At 56.7% G+C, this 24,215-nt stretch overlaps 9 protein-coding genes across 9 annotated transcripts; 3 read left to right on the top strand and 6 right to left on the bottom strand.

The window, feature by feature from the left end:
• Window positions 1-411: 411 nt before the first annotated feature.
• On the bottom strand, window positions 412-1,783 carry BDY17DRAFT_100726 (uncharacterized protein). The gene has a single exon (XM_033729106.1). The coding sequence runs from the start codon at window positions 1,392-1,394 to the stop codon at window positions 513-515; it is 882 nt and encodes a 293-aa protein (XP_033591879.1). The 5' UTR covers window positions 1,395-1,783; the 3' UTR covers window positions 412-512.
• A 389-nt stretch (window positions 1,784-2,172) lies between these two features.
• Window positions 2,173-3,207, bottom strand: BDY17DRAFT_308724 (methyltransferase-domain-containing protein; the record flags this gene model as incomplete). Its single annotated transcript, XM_033735245.1, has 1 exon — window positions 2,173-3,207. One exon carries the CDS (start codon window positions 3,205-3,207, stop codon window positions 2,173-2,175), a length of 1,035 nt encoding a protein of 344 aa, XP_033591878.1.
• Window positions 3,208-4,067: 860 nt separating this feature from the next.
• On the bottom strand, window positions 4,068-6,051 carry BDY17DRAFT_248082 (amidase signature domain-containing protein; the record flags this gene model as incomplete). Its single annotated transcript, XM_033730877.1, has 7 exons — window positions 4,068-4,192; window positions 4,247-4,550; window positions 4,605-4,780; window positions 4,830-5,101; window positions 5,158-5,381; window positions 5,432-5,544; window positions 5,604-6,051. The coding sequence occupies 7 exons, from the start codon at window positions 6,049-6,051 to the stop codon at window positions 4,068-4,070; spliced, it is 1,662 nt and encodes a 553-aa protein (XP_033591877.1).
• Window positions 6,052-6,302: 251 nt separating this feature from the next.
• BDY17DRAFT_247288 (putative beta-glucuronidase) lies at window positions 6,303-8,331 on the top strand (the record flags this gene model as incomplete). The annotated part of the gene is made up of 2 exons (XM_033730804.1): window positions 6,303-8,140; window positions 8,202-8,331. The coding sequence occupies 2 exons, from the start codon at window positions 6,303-6,305 to the stop codon at window positions 8,329-8,331; spliced, it is 1,968 nt and encodes a 655-aa protein (XP_033591876.1).
• A 15-nt stretch (window positions 8,332-8,346) lies between these two features.
• On the bottom strand, window positions 8,347-9,332 carry BDY17DRAFT_100639 (CoA binding domain-containing protein). The gene has a single exon (XM_033729104.1). The coding sequence runs from the start codon at window positions 9,033-9,035 to the stop codon at window positions 8,550-8,552; it is 486 nt and encodes a 161-aa protein (XP_033591875.1). The 5' UTR covers window positions 9,036-9,332; the 3' UTR covers window positions 8,347-8,549.
• BDY17DRAFT_100699 (uncharacterized protein) lies at window positions 9,120-11,712 on the bottom strand. Its single transcript, XM_033729105.1, has 8 exons — window positions 11,225-11,712; window positions 10,894-11,162; window positions 10,732-10,841; window positions 10,646-10,679; window positions 10,359-10,596; window positions 10,173-10,301; window positions 9,673-10,113; window positions 9,120-9,614 (listed from the first exon to the last, which is right to left on the bottom strand). The coding sequence occupies exons 1-8, from the start codon at window positions 11,468-11,470 to the stop codon at window positions 9,327-9,329; spliced, it is 1,755 nt and encodes a 584-aa protein (XP_033591874.1). The 5' UTR covers window positions 11,471-11,712; the 3' UTR covers window positions 9,120-9,326.
• A 518-nt stretch (window positions 11,713-12,230) lies between these two features.
• Window positions 12,231-13,764, top strand: BDY17DRAFT_293294 (RNA pol II accessory factor, Cdc73 family-domain-containing protein). The gene has a single exon (XM_033732969.1). It carries the CDS (start codon window positions 12,314-12,316, stop codon window positions 13,595-13,597), a length of 1,284 nt encoding a protein of 427 aa, XP_033591873.1. The 5' UTR covers window positions 12,231-12,313; the 3' UTR covers window positions 13,598-13,764.
• BDY17DRAFT_293293 (uncharacterized protein) lies at window positions 13,765-14,596 on the bottom strand. The gene has a single exon (XM_033732968.1). It carries the CDS (start codon window positions 14,478-14,480, stop codon window positions 13,791-13,793), a length of 690 nt encoding a protein of 229 aa, XP_033591872.1. The 5' UTR covers window positions 14,481-14,596; the 3' UTR covers window positions 13,765-13,790.
• Window positions 14,597-17,594: 2,998 nt separating this feature from the next.
• On the top strand, window positions 17,595-20,968 carry BDY17DRAFT_247614 (E1-E2 ATPase-domain-containing protein; the record flags this gene model as incomplete). The annotated part of the gene is made up of 5 exons (XM_033730836.1): window positions 17,595-17,720; window positions 17,783-17,984; window positions 18,242-19,897; window positions 19,954-20,117; window positions 20,180-20,968. The coding sequence occupies 5 exons, from the start codon at window positions 17,595-17,597 to the stop codon at window positions 20,966-20,968; spliced, it is 2,937 nt and encodes a 978-aa protein (XP_033591871.1).
• Window positions 20,969-24,215: the final 3,247 nt, after the last annotated feature.

Genomic DNA, 24,215 nt, shown 5'->3' with positions numbered 1-24,215 from the left:
CGGAGAAATGGAAGCGGAAAGAAAGCCCGGTGTGTGCCTTGAGGATCTACGATCATGTATCTACGATGGATGTATCTACGACAATCAGACTTGTCGCCTCACCCGTTCCTAGCATGGCGATTGTGACTGAAAGTGTCGGCCTGACAAGGCTGAGCCTGCGGATGCGATTCCATTGGCCGCTGAGGACACTAGATGTCCAACCCATGGCGTACACTAGAGCTGAATGTTCAAGTTGCACTCGACATCTAGTGAGCTGCATGAGAGGAAGAGGTGAGTTCACGTGAGAATGCATGGTGCGTGTTTTGTACATTCTTGCTGTATCGAGTCTACGTGCTACTGCGAAGAAAACTTGAGCGTACAAAAAGCAGATTGCCCGTCGTCGAGAGTTCCGTGCGTTGCGGCCATATCAGGCTGAATGCTCATCCTCCTCGTCCTACTCCTCCTCCTCCTCGTCGCCCCCCAGCTTGGCCTCCGACTCCACCATCAACTCCCCCGTGCGCTGCAACGGCAATTCAACCCCCATTGGATACCACCGGAAGCATCCCGTGGGGTCGACCCCCCTCCGAGAGAACCACAGCCCCATGTGGTCGTGGATCCACACCACCCCCCGATTGCCCATCACCGCGTTGACGTACCGGCGGAAGCGTTGATTCTCCTCCCATGTCTCGAGCGCGACGTCCACCACCTTGGGCCCAGCATACACCCCATGCTCCGGAGTCATCCCTTCCACACCGTTGTACGGCAACCAGTCCCACCCGGCCGCCCTCCACGCCTCGAACGCCTGCTCCTCGGTGAGGATGTCGAAGCCGACGTCGACCCAGCCGTTGACCCGCATGACCGGATTGTAGGGCACGAAGCGACACGCGAAGTCCGCCGGATTGCGCTCGCGCCAATGCATGTAGGCGAGGCATTTGCACGGCAGGTACGCGTAGTGGTACCAGTTGCGGCAGGAGGGGAGCGCGTTTTGGCCGTTCTCGCCGACGGCGGCGTCTTCCCCTGAGGCCGTGGGGTTGGCCGTTGCCTCCGCGGGGGCCGAGAGAGCCGCGGGGATGGTGCCAGCCGGCGCTTGCTGAGCCGCTGGCTGGAAGGGCGCGGCGAGGGGGTTCAGCGACCGGGGCTGGACGTTCCCGGCCGCGAGTTGGCGGAAGAAGTCCCTGTACCTGGACACCTTGGGGGGCGGCGGAGGGAAGAGCGCGCGCGAGAGCGAACCTTGGTGGCGCGAGCTGTGGGTGACTTGCCCAGGCATGATGATGATGGTGGTGGTGGTGGTGGTGGTGGATGAGTGTATGATTTAATGGATTGACTGATTGATTGATTGATTGATAGATCTGATGGAATGTTTGATGTGAGATGGGATGAAAAAAGGGAAAAGGGGCGAGGGGACGGCGATTCATATACTCCCAGGCGAGCGAGTGCGAGCGAATTCGACCGCGATGGCAAGGAGCGAAAACCAGGAGATCGAGCGAAGTCAAAGGTAAAGACCAATGCCGGACATGCTGAGTATAAGCATGGGTTACCAGTGTTGAGATGGGTGGCGACGAGAGGGCGCATCTCCAGCTTTCCACCGTACGAGGAGGAGTGCACCCATCCTCAAGGCTGCGTTGCGGTGGCCTGTATAAGCTTGAGAACGTCTCTTCGGGCAGGACTTCTATCCCCAGTGTAACGTGTGTAAAAAGAGCAGAACCGGCCGCGTTGGGAGCATCTCCGCCTGGACAGTCCTCGAGAGGGATTGCTCAAAACCCCTAGCTGTGCTCTACGCGTGTGTAAAAAGGCTGTGGGGGCCTCCAGACGGGCAGAGCTTGGGTCCACAGTACAACGTGAATGTGGGGATGACAGAGCGGGCCGTTGGGAGCATCTCTGGATGACATTTCCCGGAGTATGATTGCTCAGGAGTGGACAGGTGTGAGCTTGGCGAGGCATAAGGTCGAGAAGTGCCGGCTCTGGCGACAGCCAGGATCCACAATCCACAGCGATGGAGCCGACCATCGGGAGCATCTCTGGAATAATATCGCTGGCGGAGGATCGCAGAAAGCTTGCGATTGGTTGCGCGTGTGCGTTAAAGGCTTGAGAAGTGCCTTCATAGTAGCATCGGCCAAGTGTGCGCCAGCGAGAGCTCTGCATTTCGGTAAGCTGACAATAAAGGGTTCTAACCTACTCTGATGCACGCTTTGCTCATCGGACCTTGTACAGACAAGGCTTCAGCACCTTTGCTTCATCCTCCGAATCCGCCTCCAGATCCTCATCCGTAAAGAACTTGGTCTTGCCTTGACCACCGGCTCTGTCGTTGCCCTCGGGCTTGCCCTTCCCCTTGACCGGCGTCAAGGCCTTGACGAACTCCATCTTGACGAACATCTTGTTGTTCAAATCAATGTGAGTCTCAGGAGGAGGCTTGACGATGAAGCCTCTGCGCTTCAGCACCTGCACAAAGGCCGACACATCCGTTTCGTCCTTCGTAACAGTCACGCCATCGACTTGCGCCTGCAGCACCTCTTGCTCATGCGCTTCTTCTTGCTCCTTTGACTTGATTTCCTGCACTTTTCGTGCTTCGGCTTGCTTTCGTTTTCCTCCAACACTGTGCTCGACGGGTTTGCCTGCTCTGCTGCCCCTGCCGAAGCGTGACTTGATTTCCGCGACCCATAGCTCGCCTTTCCAATGCAGGATTCGATGCGCTTCTTCAATGAAAGAAAGCCAGTTGGTGCCCATGAGAGACAAGCAGAGGATTGCCACATCAACAGATCCATCCTTCAGCGGTATGTGAGCGATGTCTGCTTTCGTCACGTAAGGTGGCGTGCCGTGCAGGTCAAAGGAATGGAGTTTAAGATTCAAGCGCTTCGTATCTCCCGACGCAGTGAGCGTGGACGCAAGTCGCGCATCACCGCATCCCAAGTCAGCAATCACCGCAATCCCGTCTGTTCGCGGTAGTGCATTTGCCGGATCTTTCGAGGGCTTTTTGAATTGTGTGGGTCCGTTGCGCCGGCCGGGCTTGGATTGTGGTACTGGCCTGATCTTGCCGCGCTGTTGGATGGCGATGATGAACTTGTCCAGCGGGTTCTCAGGCCAGACGGAGACTTGCTGACGGAAGCCCGCGTGATAGTCCTGGAACATCTCGGGGTTTTGCTGGAAGAGAGATTCGGCTTTGGCCGATGGCTCGGTGTAGAGAGTCTCGTTGAGATGGCGGAAGCGGGCTGAGATGAGCTTCTGGCGCATAGCGGATTGCATGGGCGTGAGGGCTGATGGTGGCTTTACAGAGCCTACATTTGGAGCACCAGGAGGGTTGGAGCTGTCGCTGGCTTTGCCTTTCGCCGGTGCTTGCTGTCCATCATGTGTCGTATCATTCTCACCAGCTCCACCTGCGAGCTGATGCTTCAGCTTGTTCTTCTTTTTCTTTGGTTTTTGTATGCCTAGGGTCTCTGCTCTTGACCCGGACGCGATCTTCTCTCCCTTCTCACTCTCTCCCTTCTCGCTCCTCGGCTTGCCCACGACGTTCGACTGTCCATCCGCAGTGTTATCCACCTGTGCTTCGGTACTCATCTGCTTCCTCTGCTTCTTCGTCTTTTGACCCTGAAGCCGTCCATCAACTCCATTCTGCTCTTCGGCCGATCGCGCTGTCTCAGCCGAACGATCGTGCGCATCTTCCTTCGCATCTCGGGCATGGCTTCCACGCTTCCGCTTGCGACTGTATTTCTTCGAGCCGTCGTCTGCATATTTGGAGGCCCTGAAAGCCTCGGTTTGAGGCTTCAGCGACCCTGCGTCCACCGACCACCCTTTCACCGCGAACATGGCGTTGTTCATTGTGCGGCACGGCGTTGTGTAGGACACATCCGCGCTCGTCTTGGATGGAAATTTTGGAGTGCAGTTGGAATCACGAATTCTGACACAAACTTTGACCACGACTTGTGGCTTCATGCAATGAGGTACATCCTGCGAGGCTGTGTATAGACTGCGTGGTAAGACTAGTGCTAGAGGGATGTAGATAAGGATGTATGGGCGATTGAACCGTTTTTTGTCAGAGCTGCGACGAAGTCACACTGATGGCTTGGTGGTGGTGGATTCCGCTTGCCTCAGCTTCACTCCCCCGACGTGCGCAAGGCTGCCTCCAGCGCCTTCGCAACAGCTACGGCATTCTCCTCCCCGAACTTGCCTCCTACGATTTGAATCCCAACGGGCATTCCCGCGACCAACGACGGGTCGTCTGTAGAACCAGTTAGCCGCCGATTGCACCCCCACAGACCAACTCGCCACTTACACTGCTCCCAATTGAACCTATCACTCTCGTTCCGCGGCTTATGCTGGGCCCACGCGTCCCTGCCATCGCCTGGTTTCGCGTTGACATCGATCTTCTCGGGCTCCGCGACTCCAATAGGCGCTGCAAGTACGGCCCAATCCAGCAGGTTCCAGTGGGAAGAGTAGCCAACCCATTGACTCGACTTCACCCATGTCTTGGGCTTGAATCCCACCCACGGCTGGACAGGCATGATCAACGCATCCAGACCGGCATCGTGCCATTTCTGGAGATATCGCTTCTGGTAATCGCGGATCTCTTGGGCCACCTGCATCTTGAGTCAGACGTGATCGCTCCTCATGATTGACGAGGTTTCACATACTGCGTTGCCCTCGTCAACATCCAGTCTGTCTTTCTCGGTGCCCACCACCATGCCCTGTATCAGTGGTTCGCCTTCCTTCTCACACAGAAGCTGACATCGCTTCCCGCCGTCGGCCATCACCGCCTTCTCCCACAGTTTGCAGGCGTATTCGTGTTCGCTGGGCTCCCAATGGAAGACTGCGGTGTTGTTAGCCGTGACATAGCGGTACTGCCGGATATCGCATACCATAATGCCCTGCCTCTCGGAGCGCTGAAAGTGCCTTGTTCACGGCAGCTTCGCACGGCGGTTGTACCCGCACATGGCCATCGTCTAGATAGTAGCCAATCTTCAATGGACGCTTGGGTAGTGCCGCCAGCTCGCTTCGCCACGGCAATGGGGTGAGAACAGGATCGAAGAGCCACGGCTGTCCAGCGAGGAAGCCGTCCATGAAGACCTCTAGAGAAGACAGTGTGGTCGTCATGGGACCTGCTACGCCAGGTACGATGTACTCTCTCGACCTGCGGGAGGATCAGCAGTCAAAGTCACAGATTCATAGTCACAGTCCAGTACGCACCCTGACTTTTCGTACGGTATGCGACGAGTTGACGGCTGCAGTCCATACAGTCCCTGCAGATTGGCTGGGATACGTATTGAACCACCGATGTCCGTGCCGATACCGACTATGCTGCCCAGCGCGCCGACCAAGGCGCCTTCACCACCCGAGCTACCGCCCGAGATCAATTCTCGGTGGAAGGCGTTGACAGATTGCTTGAAGACATGGTTGTACGAGTCGGACATCTTGAGTCGCCGTTAGCAGAGGATAGAGCGGGCGTGGCTAGAGCATGTACCATGAGAGATTGCGGGATGTTGGTTTTTACGTATAGCACGGCGCCCTGTTTTCGGAGCGTAGAGACAAGGACATCGTCTGCTTTTGCCGGCTGGCCTATGCCGCAAGTCCATCCTTCCAGGTACCGGTCAGTGAACACTCGAATGGTTTACTCCGTCGGGCATACAACATACCAACAGTAGTATCCTGGCCAGTGACGCTGAAGACGTCCTTGACGGACACCGGCAGACCATGCAAAGGCCCGACGGTCTTGCCATTCTTCTTGAGATACTCGTCCAGTCTGGCAGCAGTCTCAATGGCCTCGGCGAAGAACATCTCGGTGCAACAGCCGATCAGCTGTTGAGCAATGGCCGCGCGCTTCGAGAAGGCCGTGGTGACGGCCACAGCGGATAGTTCTCCATTGGCAATCTGCGCGAGGAGTGCTTTGGCATCGATAATTTCGGTGATGCGCAGCTCGCTGGAAGTGAGTAGGCCCGAGGTTTGGAGGAAGTCGTAGGTGTTCTTGGGTTGCGGCTTGGGATCGGAGAGTCGCCATTCTTTCGGGATGGAATCAAATTGAGCGACCCGTTTGCTCGCCGCCTTCTTCTTCCACGCCGGTGTCGTGCTGTTCGTGCTTGCCATGTTTAGTTAGAGTCGAGCGGAGCCGATGAGTTGCTGCAGGAGAAGACGACAAGGTTTGAGAAGTCGACGCCGAAGTCGCAGCGTGAATCGACAGCCAACACCTCGCGATCGCCAACCACCCGAGTGGGCCTCTTGGTGCAACCTCACCTCCTCACGCTAGTAACATTACACGGCCTGACATCCTTGTCCTTCTTACTCGGCCCACTTCGGACGATTACTGGAAAGACGATGAGGTGGACCGACGACTCGTCATGTCTGAAGCCGAGTATCCGAGACCTGACTTCGTGAGAGCGTCCCTCCGTTGGCAAAGCCTTAACGGGCCATGGGACTTCTTGTTTGACGACGACGACGTCGGACTGGCGCGACGCTGGCAAGGACACAAGCTAGCAGACTGTGCGCCAGCCAATATTTCTCTTCGCACGATCCAAGTCCCCTTCGTCTTTCAGTCCAAAGCATCTGGCATCCATGAACGAAGCGATCACGAAGTGCTTTGGTACGAACGCTCTCTCCACGACTTTCGGACGAACGAGGAAAGGAGCAGAGATCAGCGAGTGCTGTTACGCTTCGGAGCAGTAGACTATCACGCCACCGTCTGGGTTGACGGCAAGCATGTCGGCGAGCATCGTGGCGGCCATGTTCCCTTTCAATTCGACATCACCGACTTCTTGGCCCATGGAGCATCAACAGAACAGACCTCCCGCGTGACAATCCGGGTGTTCGACTCGGCCACGGATCTGACGCAGCCACGAGGCAAGCAATTCTGGGAAGCGGAGTCCAAATCCATCTACTACACACCATCGAGCGGCATCTGGCAAAACGTGTGGATGGAGCTAGGGCCGCCTGCAAGGATCGCGGATAGCTCTCATGGAACAGTCATTCGCTCAGATGATATCGAAGCCGGTCGTGTCAATTCTCACATTGCTCTCGTCGGACGCAAGGCTCGGCATGACTATTATATTGAAGTCGAGGCTAGTCTTGCTGGAGTCCACGTTAGCAAGTCTGGACTACAACGCGTTCCGAAGGATAAGGATTCTATCGATGTCAGCTTGAACATGCGACTATCTCAACAACAGTTACACACCCTTCCCGCAGCATTGTTGCAGCAAGCTCCGTTGCACGACCAGAGCTGCTGGCGAGACGGACTGGGCTTATGGTCCCCGGAATACCCTCTACTCTACAACTTGACCGTTCGTCTGTATGATTCGTCCGGCACCGTCATCGATGAGGTGTGGACTATTACAGGCATGCGATCGATCAATTGGACGACTGGAGACGGGACATTCAGACTCAACGGTCAACCGTACTTCCAAGCGCTACTCCTCGATCAAGGCTACTGGCCAGACACCATCATGACCCCGCCGAATGAGCACGCACTCAAACGTGACATCGAACTGAGCAAGAGTCTAGGCTTCAATGGCTGCCGAAAGCACCAGAAAGTCGAAGACCCAGCCTTCTTGTACTGGGCAGACCGGCTGGGCTTTCTGGTGTGGGGAGAGATGGCATCGGCGTTTGATTTCAGCCTTGAGTACACAGATCGCTTCGACCAAGAGTGGGTGGAAATGGTGCGTCGCGACATCAACCATCCGTGTGTGGTGGCTTGGACGCCAGCCAACGAGAGTTGGGGATACCCCGATTTGCAAAAGGACACTCGACAGCGAGACCACCTTCGATCCCTCTACTACATGACGAGAACGCTGGATCCTACGAGACCCATTAATGACAACTGTGGTTGGGAACATGTTATCACGGATCTTTCCACATTCCACGACTACGCAGATGCTCCGGGAATGGCCAAGAGATGTGCTTCCGTGCAGTCTATCGTCCATAACACAGGCAGAGCGATGTTTCTCAACGACATCCACGGGCCGGGCGGAGCGTACGATGCCGGTTCGCGCCATCTTCGCGGAGCCCCTATACTCTGCACCGAATTTGGGGGCGTCAATATCGCGGGCAACGCAGATTCTTCACAAAAGAAGAACTGGGGCTACACCACAGCGAAGGACTCGCAAGATCTTCTAGCGCGGGTAGAGCGAATTGTAATGGCAACGGTGGAGAAGGGGCATATCTGTGGAGTGGTGTGGACGCAGTTGTAAGTTCGAAAGCTGTCTCTCGATTTGATTGACGCGGTAAACCTCTGACTTGCTGTCTAGCACGGATATCGAGCAGGAGCAAAACGGCCTGTTCACGTTTGATCGGAAGGAGAAGTTGCCGGCCGAGCAAGTCAAGCGGATCATGCAGCGTGCGGCGGAGGTGTATCATGCGAACCGTCTTGGAGCATAACGATCTTGTCGTAGAGCACAATGGCCCATATCGGCGTTATCGTCCACGGGGAAATTCATGGTCGTGCATCCAGTCTTGTATCGAAAGCCATGTCATCCCCTCAAGTCGCCCGTAACAGTCCTCCTCCAGTGTCCAGAAGAATGTCACCATGAAACCCGACCGAGTCTACATGTAAGCCCTCTCTTTCTGAACATTCTCCTCGTTTAATCCGTCCGCTCTCAAAGCCGCTCCTGCCTCCCAGCAGCCCGCATAGCATTCTCCCCATCAACAAGCACACACCAACCCTCTCCACCCACAGTGCCATCTGCAAAACCCCCTACCGCCGCACCCGGGAAATCCTTCATAGCCGCTTCCAGCAATTCCTCCGTAAAACTGCCCGGCTGAAGCCACACAGCCTTGACGCCAGCCTCCTTTGCCTCCTTCAAAATCTTCTCCGTCACCGGCGGCGGCGTGATAACCGATAGTCCAGTATTCTTGGGATCGGACAGCTGTGACGGCGACTTGACTGTCGCGTATTCCTTCCCGCGCACCGTGACGGTCGAACAGGTGGGATTCAGCGGCTCAGCGGGGAGGTCGTGGTTGAGATACCAGGCGAAAATCTTGTGCCCGAACTTGTGGCGTTGGGAGGAGGCGCCGGCCACGGCGAAGCGCGAGCTGCTGAAGAAGAGTGCGGCGGCGGATTTCATGTCGGTCGACTCGGGCATTGTTCTTCGACCGAATATGCGGGTGGCGTGTCAGATTGGCGTGAAGGTGGATCAGATATGAATTGAAGTCATTTCATACGCCTTTGGGCTGGGATTCGGAGGCTGGAGTGGCGTCATTCGCCGATCATGTGTTGAGGACAACCACACCCACTAACGGCTATATTTCATACGTCTCGAGAGTAAAAGAGTGTATGGAACGGACAATCGTGCAATGCCAAAGGCGTATCAATCACAAGCGACGCCGTACATTCGTGCTACGGTCACATCCTCTAACTCAATAGCCTTGCCGCCTCAGTGCATCGGCACCTTATAGTCCTCAGCATTGTACTGCTTAGGCCAGACCCCATTCTTGCCAGGGCTGATGATGCCCTTTGGATCCAAGGCATTCTTGATCTTCTCGTTCAGTCGCATCTGCGCGTTATCGTTGAAACTGTACGTATTTGCAATTTGATCCATCACAGCCAGGTGCGTGCGGTACTCGCCCCAGCCTCGTTCGGCCGCGTCGGCGATCAAGGTTGTGATGACCCAGTGAGCTTTCCGTCGACTCTCGGGATCTTTGCGATTGAAGACAATGCAAACCTATCGCATGGAGACGTTAGCAGTGCGCACGCCAGGCGTCGATTGGCAGAGTCCCTACGATATGGTGCATTTCGCGCATTCCGACAACAAAGGTGCCAATAAAGTCAAGGCCGGCTTCTTCGCATCGCTTTCGGGAGAGCTCATACTGAGCAACGCCATCATCTCCAGACACTTTCGAGATTGGGCTGAAGAAGAGATGTGCCCCATTCGGCAGCCAGGAAACCCAGTTGAGCTCCGTCGTCGTCGGGATTCCCTGCAGCGTACCGTCGCGGACTTGCAGGACCAGGTTGTCGGGCATGTCATTCGGTTCGTAATACTTCGATCCCGGCACTTGCAGGAATGATTGTTTGATGACGCTCAGCAGAACATCACGCACTGGCTTAGGTCCGTAAACGGCTCCGTAGAAGTTCCAGCGGCCAATGTTCAGTTTTGCCGCGATGGCGTCCAATTCTTCGTCGGTCAGCGGCTTATCGGAGCTGGAGTAATCTTTTTTGTTCCCCTGGCATGCCTGTCAGCTTTTCGACACAAGATGCAACACGATGAGAGGATCGAGATCACCATGACAGCAGCATCGAGAAGAATATGTCGTAGTGTTGGAACGTTCTGCAAAACCATGCTCACGCGCAATGGTCTGATGATCTCAAGGATCTGATGCAGATCTTTGTCTTTGGAAAACGTGATCATGTACTAGTGCCAGTCAGTGTCAAGTGGATGAAACGATCGCAAGTCGTATGGACGGCATACACTCTGATAGCCGCCGGGGTTCACCATTAGCCAGAGGCCCATCTTCACTACAATACCCAGAGAAGCCTGGGTGAAGATGCCGTCGTTGTATGGGCCGAAGCCGTAGTTGAAGAGCCCAAACGTCTCATTCCACGGCTGTTCGTGAGGTGGATCTTTCGGATTGGCCTTGGGGTTGGGAAGACCACCCATGCCGCTGCGCCAGAGAGTTCCATCTGGGAGTACGACCTCCATGCCGCAGCTGTATTGCAGTAAGTCCCTGCCAGATTGTGGCGACGTGTGATACTGACTGCATCATCCAATGATCTCCGTACGGTGTGTATCCTAGAAGGAAGATGTCAACAATGACCGCAGATACCTCCCGATGATCACCAACCAACGCCTCGCTCGATAGTGTTTCCAATGATGGATCCACCTCCGAGATCCGGAGTGTCTATCCACAGCTGATCCCTAAGATTTCGCTCCACGAGATAGTTGTGAAGATCCCTGTCTCGATGTCAGTCGCCAATGCCCGCCAGCGACGCGCGCTGTGGCATACATGAAAGTCACGCCGGGCTCGACAACGGCGAACGCGCCTTCAGTGTTCACCTCCAATACTTTCCCCATGTTTCTGCCCATGTCCAGACCGATGCTACCCGGCACGCGAGGCGCACTGCCGCCATATCCAACGTTGCGGCCAATGCTAAATGGCCAAATGGGGATTTCGAATTCATTGCACAGGCGGATGATGCCTTGTACATCTGGAACATTGCGCGGAGCCACCACAGCCGAGCTGACGAAGTACTCCTTGGGCGTGATGTGGAACATCTGAAGGTTGTCAATACGACGAACGAGTTCAACCCAAGCTCAGCACTGCTCTAATAACGCACATCGTGAGCCTTGCTCGGATCGAGATAATCGTCATGCTGGAGTTCGGCATCGCTGCTGATTACCGTTACATTTTCTTGACCGACAATGTCCGCAACCCTTGCGATGTACTCTCCGAACTTTGCCAACGTCGTGTTTGGTGGAAGAGTCAATGGGCGTGCGTTGATGCCTCCTCCCTCCGGAGCGCGGAAGGCCTCCGAACTTGGGCCAATGCCATTCTCACCTTGCAGACCATCGGGTTGCTTCATGTTCTCTCGAGTCGCGCGAAAGATGACTGGATACGAGCAGTAGGTACCGAGTCTGGAGCAAGAGTAACGACGCAAACAACGGTAAGATACGTCTCGAGTGCGTGGCCTACTTGTTAGCCTGAGATATATCTGGACTCGTTACTGAGCTCGGAGGCGTGGGGAGAACGCGGGGCTGCGTGAGACCAAGTCTCAAGGCGGCCAATCAAGGAGCTCAACAATAACTGCCGTGTTTTGGAAGTGCAGCGATCTCAAGCACTACGCCCCTCGTCTGCCGGTTCAAGTAGACATTGGTGGTATGAAAGAGCCTCTTTTCCGTTCAGCCGTACTCACATTGAGGCTGCCGGCCATTGCCATCACCGGTTGCCGCGCAAGCGCCTAGCACTGGCCGACCATCGAGCATAAGTATCAGCATCGGCGTTGCAGTTCTGTTCGCACTACAGTCCTAGAGTCAGTCCAGGCTTCCAGCTGTAGCATGAACAAAAAGAATGTGTTTTCAAAGTCAGACTAGAGAGCATCGGAAGAGCTCGACACTGCGGTGGCTACCATGCATGACGAGGACTATAGTCCTGAAAAGAGCAGTGAGGGAACACCATCGAGTTTTCAAGACGGCAAATTGTCCTCGTCCACGCTGCAATCGCAGGCGGGCTCAGCACATGAGTTCTCGTCCTCGCCGGTCAACCTGACGATGCTGGCTGTGCCAAAAGTCTCAGCGATATCTCGACTTCTGACACGTGTGAACTTCACGACCTAGCAATGAATTTGTCTGGCTTCACAGCCGTGTCAAATCGCTGTTCAAGCACGTCTGTTCACAAAGAATAGCCTCTACACCGGCGTCTTTAAATCATGGCGACCGTCGAAGGTCTTCCGCCCGACTCGCTCACCTTACTGCGCAAACACATTGCCTCCTCGACCTCCCCCATCCCGTCCAAATCCCAAGACGCAACCAGCCCTGCAGACACCGATGTCCCCCTCGCCGAGGCCGCATACCTTATCTTCAACACTCAGACGGCCGAGGATGGCGCGGAACACATCGCAATTCCTTTCAGCCAACCAACGCGGTTTGTCTCCGAGGCACAGCAGAAAGCCATCGATCTGCGCTCCGTATACTTTGGGTGGCTACACAAGGACACGGGCGTTGGGGAATACATCAATGCCGTCACCACGCTGAACGAAGATTTAAAAGCGGCGGGCAAGGAAGAGACCGTTACCAATCTGGTCTTCACCGAGAAGTTCGATCTCATATCATGGCTTCAAGGCGATGTTGCAGAGGAAGGGAGCGAGTACATCCGCAGCCTGGACGATAACAAGCAAGTGCGCAAGGAGGCGAATGATGCTGCTGATGCGGCACGAGGAGGCGAGGATGTTGAGATGCGAGATGCTGGCCTCACCGACGCCGCGGCGCGGAAGAGGGAAGAGGAGAGACTGCGAGAGATCTACGCGGCCGAGCGCAAGATGGGCGACCGCAACACCCTCCTGCGCGGCGTGCGCGTGCAAGACTTCAGCGGCGTGAGAAAGTACACTCCACTCTTCCTGGGCAAATCAAGGGCGGCCCAGCAGCAGCCTCAGCCCGCACCCGCCCTCAGCAACAATCCCGCGTTGCGTCCCCCGGTCAAAGCAGCACAGCCTGGCCGGCGTCTCGAACCCATCATCCTGCTCTCTCCCTCGGCCTCCTCCCTGCTCACCATGTCGAACATCAAATCCTTCCTCGTCGACGGTGTCTACACCCCCCCGGAATCCGGCTCGGCCTCCAACATCCTCCACATCTCCCGCAACATCCCTTCCATCTCCTCGCATTCGCTGCGCTTCATCCTCGTCGACAGCCCGGACAACTTTCGCCCGGACTACTGGTCGCGTGTTGTAGCGGTTTTCACAACCGGGCAGACGTGGCAATTCAAGAATTACAAGTGGCAGAACCCCGCGGAGCTCTTTGCGAATGCTCTAGGCGTATACGTTGGGTGGAGAGGAGAAGTGGTGCCGGACACTGTGAAAGGGTGGGGCCGTGGCGTGCTGACTGTGCAGATTGACAAGGGCTCACAGAGGTGGAGGGATAGGGAGGTGGTCGAGGATGTGTGGAGCGCCATTGAGGGGAGGATGAAAGCTATCGGGTGGGGAAGAGGCGGGCGTTGATTTATGAGTGCTACGGGTGTCATCGTGACCGAGAGCGTTTCAGCGTTGGCGTTTGTGAGAGGGCCAGTCAAGGACCTTGCTCTCTGGGTATGATATAACGAGATAGAAATTGAATCGAGTTTGCGGGAACACGCTCTTCGAACCACATCTTGATGCTTAGGAACGTATCTTGAAAGAACCCGCCAAAGCCTCGTCATGTACCAACACACCATCTCATCAACCTGAGCGGCAACAGAAATGGCCAAAACACCACCTCGATTAGCCGCAGCACCACATTGCCAATTTGCCACAAAGCAGCGGCGACGCTTAGTAACATCACCACCTGTCCAGAAAGCGACAAGAGCGCCTTCAGTGCGCGTGCTTTTTGCTGAGGTGACGTCTCATCTGAATACAACGCTTCCAGAGCTCCTGGTCGTGGCAGGGTTGGGAGGCGAATGTGCTTGCACGCTGTAGCGGCCGCGAGGACAGCGGTGATGAGGATTTCGAACAAGTGCGACAGGAGCTGACTGTCTTCTTGTTGTTGCTTATTGGCGATATGGGGAGTGGGGACAGCCTTGATTCCGGGAGGTGTTTGATGGGGTCCAAAGAGTGTAGAGCTGTTCGAGGCTGTCCTGCGGTCTAGACATCTGCCTCCGTCTGTGTGGCAGTTGAGAGAGCACGTTCGAATTCTGCCGACTGATGGCATGACTTCCTGGTGTTCGTCATGTGGCATACTGGTGCGTGCTGTATGAGGAAGACGAGCAACGCGTCCACTTCGGTGGGAATGTTCGGGGTCCGGAGCATGAGCGTAGGGGAGGCTGTGGTCGAGCAAGCTGTCGGTGGGAGTTGGCTTTCGCCGGACGTTGGGAATGCCTTTTGGAGATGTAGGCTTCATGGCGATCATGTGCTTCTGAACCTTTGTTGCGGTAATTGCGGGTGTGCGAGGGGACGAGAAGGGTGCGAAATAGGCGGCGCTGCTGTCTGCGTGGAGCGACTGCGGATGCGAGCTAGGGTTCGTCGCGACTCGTCGAGTCAGGTGGTAGTTATCGAGACCAGTCGCGTTGAGTGCATCTCCGTTGGAGGCAGTGTCTAGCTCACCGCCAGCACAGCGATATTGCGCTCCAGCTGTAGCCTGAACTGGTGCGGCATGCGGTAGTCTCTTATTGTACCCTTCGCCCGACACGCTCCGAGTCTTGCGCCTGTAGTGTTCGAATGCCTCAATCTGGCGCGAAGAGTAGCCCGGATAAGCATAAGGCTGCGGCTCCTGTGCAGACGGCATGTGAACCACGAATTGATCTTCGCTCACCATAGACGGGCCTCTCGCGGTGACAGCATCGGCTCGAATTCGCGTCAGCCTTGGAGACGCAACGGTGACCCCGTTCTCGATGATCCACCCGTCCTCATTTGCCCGCCAGTCGCGGGTCTTCCTGGGACAGACTTTGCGACCATCATTCGCCCTCCGTAGAACCGGGCGGGTTCTGTCGCGTGGCGTTGGGGATAACGGGCCTTTGCCTTCCACGATGCTCAATGCCTCACCTGGTTTGTCCGGCGTATGCCACGGCGGAGGACTAGGTGGGCCGACGCTGGGAGAAATCAAACCCGTCCTTGGATTTGCGGCTCGGGCAGTGATGTAGTCTTCGGAGTCTTTCATCCGCATGGCGGACGGCCGAGGGGGGCGGAGTTGCCGGGGATAATTCAGTTGCACATGTCGGTGCGTGCCCTGCCAATCTTTCAAGAGAATGTCTTTGAGGGTTTCGCATAGGCTTCGGCTGGGGACTAGCCGCCAATGGGCTGACCGGAGCTCTGCGGATGTTGGGGAAGATGCGGCGGAGCGTGATGCAGAAGAAGATGAAGATGAGGGAGGTGAAGTGTATGGATGGTCAAGGTTGGGTTCAGTGGTCGACGACATCCCCATCCATGGATACGACTGCGCGAGGGGAATGCTCGGGAGAAGATGCTGGAATGTACATGGGCAGGAAGAGTGCTGGACCTACCTGACATTGGTGGAATGTAATTGAAGTTGTCATGGAGTCCTCCCTTTCGGAGAGAAGGTGCGATGCTGCAGGTATACATGACATTCATCTTGCTGATGAAATGGCACAGCGACACGTTATGCTCAAAACCACACCTGCCATCGGATGAAGTGAGGTGGTGGGGATAGGTGAGGCTCTCCACTGAGGCAGCATTTCTTCCCTCAGGCATCCAGGCACGCCAGGCCGATCTTTATTGATCCTCACGGGCATGTCGGATTTGCCTTTGTCAAGCGCAACAACACCAAATTTTATTATAGATCCCATCCGATCCCGCAGCCTTTTGAGGCTAGGTTCCGCGGGTCAGGCTCCACGTATGCCACGACACCGACATGCGCACGCGAGCCGCGCGAGATTGAATTTTCACGGCCAACGCGGATCTGGCGGGAGGTAGCGGCTCGGTGATTTTTTGGACGCAGCCGGTCAAGTCCGATCGGATGCCCGCCATCAGCGCACGGGAGGCTCGGATGCGTAATACGACGCGCCCGACTCAGCGGCATTTAGTCAGATGGTGTGTGTTCTTGAGTGATGGTGAGGCGAGCCACCTCGAAAGGTTGTGGCAAAGGAGCGGGACAGCTTGTGTACGTGGGGTTGAAGCAGCATAGACATTACACGGTATGTACTGTCTATTGCACTGCGTTTACACTTTCGATGAATCGATCCTTTCACCGGCGGACGCGTGACGTTGTCGGCAAGGATAGGAGTGGGCTGGGTTTGTTGTTTCGAGCGGTCATATTATCCTGCGCCGTGAGATCGCGGCATCGAATGGGCACGTCAGATGTTGGATTGGTTAGGTGGGATTACAATTTCCGCTCAGACCCAAAGGTGGCGCCGAACGGTTGTCAAACGAAATGGAGCGTGCGCGCCTGTCATCATCACAACAATAACAACTGACAGCCCAGGCCCAATTCCGCCTGAATTGCCCAGATTGTGCGCGAGAGCCGCCAACCTTCCGCTGCGAATCCGCGGGCTTGTCGCTCCATCTTTGCCATGCTCGTGGCAAGACGTCGCCCAGGCTATGGCGAGCGCACAGGTTGGATGGCCGGCCACGGCGGCCACGCCGCCTGCTCCACCTCCGTCATCCATTCTGCTGAGCTCCCCCGACCGTGTATGTAGAGTGGCCCCTGCGCCGGCTACAGCTCTATTAAGCTTCGTGCTGTGCGGGATTCGCGCGCTTCCCATTGGCCCGGGTCACGAGATAAGCCCGTTAGACTTTCCAAAGCGAGCGTAGCGCGATGCGCGGCGGAGTCGTCGGCAAAAAGTGACGCTGCCATTCGCCTGCATTCGGTCCGTCGAGCTCCACATGTGAAGGTAGCTTCTGCGCGGGCATTGGATTTCGGCGCGCTCGGAGGGCTCTGAAAATCGCTCACCAAGAGTTTGCGGGAGCAGAAGGCGACTGGCCCGCCCGAAAAGCTGCGTGGTGCTGGGTGAGGCTGCTTTGATAACCGCAGTTTGCGTGACGGGCCACGACTGCCGCCGGAAAGGAAAGGGTAAACCGCCGACCCACCGTCGCCGCTGACGAAGCTAGCTCGCTCGCTCGCCCACTCCTCTCTTTCGCTCGCTCGCACGGTTTGGCCCGTTCAGCGCTCGGGCTTCCTTTTTAGCCAGCTCTTCCGCGCGCCCTCCACCAAAACCTCTTCTCTCTCCTCTCGTAGCACCGTCGTGTCAACTCTCCCCTCCCCCCTCCCCTCCGACATCTGTCCACGCGATTTACTCGACTGTCAGAGTATCGCCGCCACCATGTCGCAGGCGCCGCGCGTGAGCTTCGGCGAGAAGACCGAAGAGAATGGTGACAATGCGGAGAGGTGAGTGCTGCCGACCGACCGTCGCCCTTCGCCCTCCCGCGGGCAGGCACACCCCGATACTGACGGCAGGACAGATCGAAGTCGCGCAAGTGGTCCCAGGCCCCGGGCAACATCGAGGATCTCGGTATGCCCGCCACCCACAACATCCCACATGCATGCAGTTAGACGTTATTGACGCGGAAAATGACAGATGAGTACACTGCATTGCAGAAGTACATTTCTACATACCGGGACCCCAACGCCATCAAGGCCGAGGGCTTCGCCGATGAAGCCGAGAAGAAGAAGAACAAGAAGGTGCCGGCATGGAAGGTATGTCGCCCGCCCGCCGCACGCATCACGCGTCGCCACCCTCACTGACATGACATCTGCAGTTCTGGGTCAAGAAGGACAAGTCCGCCGATGCCGACGAGGCCGTCGTGCCCGAGGAGTGGCTAGAGGCAGACATCAAGCAGGGCATCAGCAACCAGGATGTCGAATCCCGCCGAACCCGCTTTGGCTACAACGAGATCACCACCGAGAAGGAGAACTTGTTCATCAAGTTCTTGATGTTTTTCACCGGTCCTATCCTCTACGGTGAGTTCCCCTACAGCTTCCCGCGTGCATCCGATGCTTCCCTGCGCGGTATTGCGGCAGCAATGGCTTTACGAAGCCATTGTTATTGCTTTTCACCTGCCGCCGCTTTGGGCGAAAGCCGGAGCTATGTGCGGGCGCAAAAAGGCTTGGCGCCGATCCTGCAGCTTGAGCTCCACCACGACCTGCAGCCGGAGCTGCCACGCGTGGGGCAAAACACAATGCAGAACAACGAGCTGACAATCATGCCTTTTTCGCAGTCATGGAACTTGCGGTCATCATCGCCGCTGGTCTTCAAGATTTCATCGATTTGGGTGTCATCATCGCCATTCTGCTCCTCAATGCCGCCGTCGGTTGGTATCAGGAAAAACAGGCCGCCGACGTCGTCGCCGCCCTCAAGGGTGACATCGCCATGAAGGCCGTCGTTATCCGTCAAGGACAAGAACAAGACATCAAGGCCCGCGAGTTGGTTCCCGGCGATATCGTCGTCGTCGAAGAAGGTGCTTCCATCCCGGCTGACGCCCGTCTGATCTGTGACTACGACCACCCCGAAGACTTCGAGAAGTACAAGGAGCTTCGCGAGCAACATGCCCTCAACCCCGAAGAGGATCCCGCCGGGTCGGAAGACCAGGAGGGTGAGGATGGTGAGGGTGAGGGTATCCAGCACCAGGGTCACTCCATTGTCGCCGCCGATCAGTCCGCCATCACGGGTGAGTCTCTCGCCGTCGACAAGTTCATGGGCGATACCGTCTACTACACCACCGGCTGCAAGCGTGGCAAGGCCTACGCCGTCGTCACCCACTCTGCCAAACACTCGTTCGTCGGTCGCACCGCCTCTCTCGTGCAGGGCGCCAAGGATCAGGGACATTTCAAGGCCATCATGAACAACATCGGTACCTCTCTCCTCGTGCTCGTCATGTTCTGGATCCTGCTCGCCTGGATCGGAGGCTTCTTCCGTCACTTGCACATCGCCACCCCGACCTTTGCGGACAACACCCTGCTCCGCTACGTCCTGATCCTCTTCATCATCGGTGTCCCCGTCGGTCTTCCTGTCGTCACCACCACCACCCTGGCTGTCGGTGCCGCGTACCTCGCCAAGCAACAGGCCATCGTCCAGAAGCTGACCGCCATCGAGTCCCTCGCTGGTGTCGACATTCTGTGCTCGGACAAGACCGGAACGCTCACTGCCAACCAGCTCTCCATCCGCGAGCCATACGTTGCGGAAGGCGAAGATGTCAACTGGATGATGGCTTGTGCCGCTCTCGCCTCTTCTCACAACATCAAGTCTCTGGACCCCATCGACAAGGTCACCATCCTCACGCTGAAGCGCTACCCCAAGGCCCGTGATATCCTCAAGGACGACTGGAAGACGGAGAAATTCATCCCCTTTGACCCCGTCTCCAAGCGTATCACGACCATTTGCACGCTGCGTGGCGACCGCTTCACTTGCGCCAAGGGTGCGCCCAAGGCCATCCTCAACTTGACCAACTGCTCCAAGGAGACGGCCGATCTGTTCAAGGAGAAGGCTTCGGAGTTTGCTCGCCGCGGTTTCCGCTCGCTCGGTGTCGCCTACCAGAAGAACGATGAGAACTGGGTTCTCCTCGGTATGCTTTCCATGTTCGATCCTCCTCGTGAGGATACCGCGCAGACCATCGTCGAGGCCCAGCAACTCGGTGTGCCCGTGAAGATGCTTACGGGAGATGCCATTGCCATCGCCAAGGAGACTTGCAAGATGTTGGCTCTCGGAACCAAGGTCTACAACTCGCAGAAACTCATTCACGGTGGTCTCTCCGGCTCCACTCAGCACGATCTTGTCGAGCGTGCCGATGGTTTCGCCGAGGTGTTCCCCGAGCACAAGTACCAGGTCGTCGAGATGCTGCAACAGCGTGGTCACTTGACTGCCATGACTGGTGATGGTATGCTACATCCTGTCCCCACACTAATTCTGCGACCTCCGCTGACCGCGCTACAGGTGTCAACGACGCTCCCTCGCTCAAGAAGGCTGACTGTGGTATCGCTGTCGAGGGTGCTTCCGAAGCCGCCCAGGCCGCTGCCGATATCGTCTTCCTCGCCCCCGGTCTCTCCACCATCGTCTTGGCCATCAAGACCGCTCGTCAAATTTTCCAGCGCATGAAGGTGTGTTTTAAACATTGCGTGCTCGCTTCTGACGGTATTTACTGACCCTCCCTCCCTCCCAGGCCTACATCCAGTACCGCATTGCCCTCTGTCTCCATCTCGAAATCTTCTTGACCACCTCCATGATCATCCTGAACCTCACCATCCGTTCGGATCTGATTGTGTTCATCGCCTTGTTCGCCGATTTGGCCACCGTCGCGGTTGCCTACGACAACGCTCACTCCGAACAGCGCCCGGTGGAGTGGCAGCTTCCCAAGATCTGGATCATCTCCGTCATCCTCGGTGTCGAACTCGCCCTCTTCACATGGGTCGTCCTCGGCTCCATGTACATTCCCAACGGCGGTATCATCCAGAACTTCGGCAACATCCAAGAAGTCCTCTTCCTTGAAGTCGCCCTCACCGAGAACTGGCTCATCTTCGTCACCCGTGGTGCCAGGACCTTCCCGTCCTTCCAGCTGGTTGGCGCCATTGGCGGTGTCGACGCCGTGGCCACGCTCTTCTGTATCTTCGGCTGGCTCTCGGGAGGTATCCACCAGGAGCCTCTTCCCGACCCGCTCTCGCAGTACTGGTACAAGCAGCATCAATCCGGTCGCACCGACGTGGTCACCGCTGTGGTCATCTGGGCCTACTCGATCGGTGTCATCATCATCCTCGCCATCACCTACTGGTTGCTCAACAAGATCCCATGGCTCAGCGACCTCGGCCGCAAGAACCGCAGCGTCCACGACACCCAGATGGAGAACATCATCGGCCACCTCAGCAAGCTCGCGCTCAAGCACGAGAAGGACGAGCACGGCGAGCCGAGATGGGTCATCAGCCAGAAGGCGGCGGAGGAGGAGGAGGACGACTAGACGCTCTGTCTTGTCGCATCCATCCAAGCGGTGCAGCTTATCGCGCATGCATCGACCACTATTCTCGTATTGTGTTTTAATCGCTACAGTCGGGGCGGAATTGGAAGAGGAGGAACTGTGAAAGAGACGGAGAAAAACGGGAATGGAAATACCCAACCGAGACGGTTCGATCGAAACCGTCTGCGTGCGCGTTGGAGGGCAACAGTCGTGTCTTGTTTTTCTATGGTCTGCCGGTTCCCTTTCTTGGAGAGTTGCTTTTCCCCCCCTGTACATAAGCCTTCGGCTAGAGTTCTTCTTCCAAGGCCTATATCTCGTATACCAAGCAATCGCTAATGCTAATCCTGACTCTCTTTCCTGTCCTCTCGGCTGCTTTTTGTCCATGTTGTAATGATCGTAAATGACGGAGCTGTAAGGTGGCCAAAGTCACGTGACTAGGCTGTAGGATTTGGAAGGGGTCGTGTTGAACCGCACCGCATCTCGGTGGTGTGTCAAAACGTAGTACAGTTGGTGTTTGGTAGGTCGTCGTCGTTCCTGAATGTTGAGACCGTGCAAACATCCGAGAGATGTCGCCACCCGGCGGCACGCTGAGGGCGGCTGGATTCCCATGTTCCCTCGACTCGCTGCAGCCCCGGGATATCCTTTGCAGTCCGAGTGAGAGTACAGTAAGCGTTGGCGAGCCTGATTGTTTTGCCATGGTCATGTAGACTTGTTATGACATGGTGTCTATAAGGAAGTCTTAGTTCATCGAGTGTAGATCGTCAGTGCGTTGTGCTACATTGGTTATGACAGGGTGGTTGTACGAGAAAGGCTGTGCAGTTTATGCGCATCGACCAGGCTCTTGATGGACGGAATCAGATGCACGAACTTGACTCGGCCTGCGTTTGATGTCATCTTTCTTCATTCACGTCCCTCTCTCACTCGCCCACTCACATTCAGTGCCACCACTTCCTCCAACACTTGGCCCTCAGCCGATGAACCAACATCGATGCTCCCACCAGACGTCTTCCTGTCGCTGTAACAATGGCCACCCTACTCGCACACTGCCTTCTTATAGCCTCTCTGCTCTGCGGCAACTTCTTCGCGGCCGCAACGCAAGCATGCTACTACCCGAACGGCGACATCTCCTTAGAAGACGTGCCATGTGGGGACAGCGGTGCGGGTATCTGCTGCCCACTGAACTGGGAATGCATGACCGACGGGCTCTGCTATCTCGCCAACGAGGATTATTACGAGCGGCACAGCTGTGTTGATGCGTCGTGGCCGTCGCTTTCTTGCCCGCGCATCTGCACAGCCGGCATGAGCGAGGGGTTCGTTTGATCGTGTGCGTTCTGGCTGCATGCGAGTCCACCACTGACGACTCTCATCTAGTGGCAACCAAGCCCTGCTCTGGTGTCCGAGTGGGGAGTGGTGTTGTGATGGCAATCGTGAGTCCTCGTCCATCTCTCTGCCACGCTCCAACTTGCTGAGCGTTCGTCACAAGGCTCATGGGACTGCTGTACCACCGCCGGCACGGAATTCTTCAGTCTTGCCGACCCCAAGCAGTATGCCTTCATCTCCGTCACGCCATCGGTGAATCCGTCGACCGTGCAAAGTGCGACGAGAGGTGAGATGAGGCCGCTGGATTGCGGGCGGTGCTATGACTGAACTCGCTCTCGCAGGCATAGGGAATGGTCCATCTGATCTTGTGCCGGGCTCGCGTGCGGCAGCAGCAGCGACCGCGACAACCGATTCGGCATCCTCATCTATCACGCAAACGGTCAGCAGTGTTACAACAGGGGCGAATGGAGTTGCCACCACAGTCACATCGGTGATCGCTTCTGTCGCTGGATCGGCAGCTACCAAGGCGGCCGCAAAGTCATCGGTAAGTCCACTGGTTCAAGACGCCACGATAGTTGAGAAGTAGCATCTAACCTCGCCATCCGCATGACCATCAGAACAGTTCATCCCACCCCGACGACCCCATCATCATCGGCCTAGCAGTCGGCATCCCAGTCGTCTGCATCCTGACTGCCCTCACTCTCTACCTCCTATTCCGCCGCCACGGCGCATCCCGCAAGAACCACTCAACGATACCTCCATCTCCGCCCCTGCAAGCCAACTACCAGAACATTCCCACGGGCACTCACGCGCCGGAACTCGCGGGCTATCCGATCGCCTCGAAGGAAGCCAAACGCGGAGGCAGAGAGAGCGAGTTGTATGGCTCCGATGCGTACTTTAGCCCAACATTATCTTCACCAGCAACGGCCACGCCACCTCAGTACAGTCCTGGGAATATGACGGGCAGAACGGAGATTCAGGAGGAGCCGGCGGAGCTTTGGGGTGGTGACGTGTCGCGTACGATGGGGCAGATAGGCAGTTCGAGGGAGGAGAACGTTGCGGAGAGGGGCTGAGGCGGAGATGCGTGGGTTCAGGCGTTGATACTCGAGATACTCCAAAGGACGATGTTCACCCGTCCGTTCGTTCGCGCACGTCTCGCCCGCGTCATCGGTCTCGCCTTGGTGGCATCCCTCGTATGGCACGAGGACGGCAGATCTATGTTCAAGCTGTGTTTCCTGCTGCTCGCCTCTTTCCCTGACGTGTTCGCCTCTTTCCCTGACCTGGTATCCTCTTCCCCTGACCTCAGTTGCCGGATTTCGACGCCCTCTTCCGGGAATCAAACCACAGAGGGCATAAGGGTAACAGTAACGAAGTATTGCGACCCCCGGCCACAGGTGCACTCACGCCGCCAGCATACGCCGTCTCTGATTCGCCAACGCGGGCTGAAGACGGAATTCGACGCCAGACTGTTTCGAGCGAGCCGCAACCAAAAACCCATGCCCGTCCCGTCGTCTCTCTCTGCTGGACCCACCCGACACAGATACAGTACCGCTCTTCGCCCTTCCACGTGACTCGGTCGGGGAGGCTGGGTGAACCAAAGATGCGCGGTGGCATCGCCGGGAAACGACAGGAAAGACGAGATGCTTGAATCAGGCAAGCCGTCAACCCGCGGCCGGCGCAGGCCAGACGGCGTGCCTCAGGCTTGCAGCGCTTACGGCACAAGCTTTTGACTTTATGGCGCGCTCACCCTGAAGCTCGCGAGGCGTTGCCAAAGGTCGTGGTTCGCGCGCTGCTGCCCTCTGACTTTGGTCCGCTTGGCAGCCAGGCCAGCCAGTGCGTGAGTGAGAGTGGCCCTGCTGCAATCTTTCTCGTTGCTCCTCCCTCCCATCCCACCAGTCCCCCTCTCACCACTCCCTCATCCTCCATCTCT

This window comes from Neohortaea acidophila, assembly GCF_010093505.1.
Source record: "Neohortaea acidophila strain CBS 113389 unplaced genomic scaffold BDY17scaffold_3, whole genome shotgun sequence".
NCBI lineage: Eukaryota > Fungi > Ascomycota > Dothideomycetes > Mycosphaerellales > Teratosphaeriaceae > Neohortaea > Neohortaea acidophila.
This window is presented reverse-complemented; position numbering and strand designations above follow the sequence as displayed.

What these genes read in the sequence shown, in the direction of transcription:
- BDY17DRAFT_293294 (XM_033732969.1), top strand. Translation starts at nt 12,314, where the DNA reads ATGGCGACCGTCGAAGGTCTTCCGCCCGACTCGCTCACCTTACTGCGC.
- BDY17DRAFT_100639 (XM_033729104.1), bottom strand. Translation starts at nt 9,035, where the DNA reads ATGCCCGAGTCGACCGACATGAAATCCGCCGCCGCACTCTTCTTCAGC.
- BDY17DRAFT_293293 (XM_033732968.1), bottom strand. Translation starts at nt 14,480, where the DNA reads ATGATCGCCATGAAGCCTACATCTCCAAAAGGCATTCCCAACGTCCGG.
- BDY17DRAFT_100726 (XM_033729106.1), bottom strand. Translation starts at nt 1,394, where the DNA reads ATGAATCGCCGTCCCCTCGCCCCTTTTCCCTTTTTTCATCCCATCTCA.
- BDY17DRAFT_100699 (XM_033729105.1), bottom strand. Translation starts at nt 11,470, where the DNA reads ATGAAGCAACCCGATGGTCTGCAAGGTGAGAATGGCATTGGCCCAAGT. An exon ending in ATCCGAGCAAGGCTCACGAT is followed by an intron (nt 11,163 to 11,224) that starts GTGCGTTATTAG and finishes GACAACCTTCAG; the next exon opens with ATGTTCCACATCACGCCCAA. An exon ending in GGAGATCATTGGATGATGCA is followed by an intron (nt 10,597 to 10,645) that starts GTCAGTATCACA and finishes ACTGCAATACAG; the next exon opens with CTGCGGCATGGAGGTCGTAC.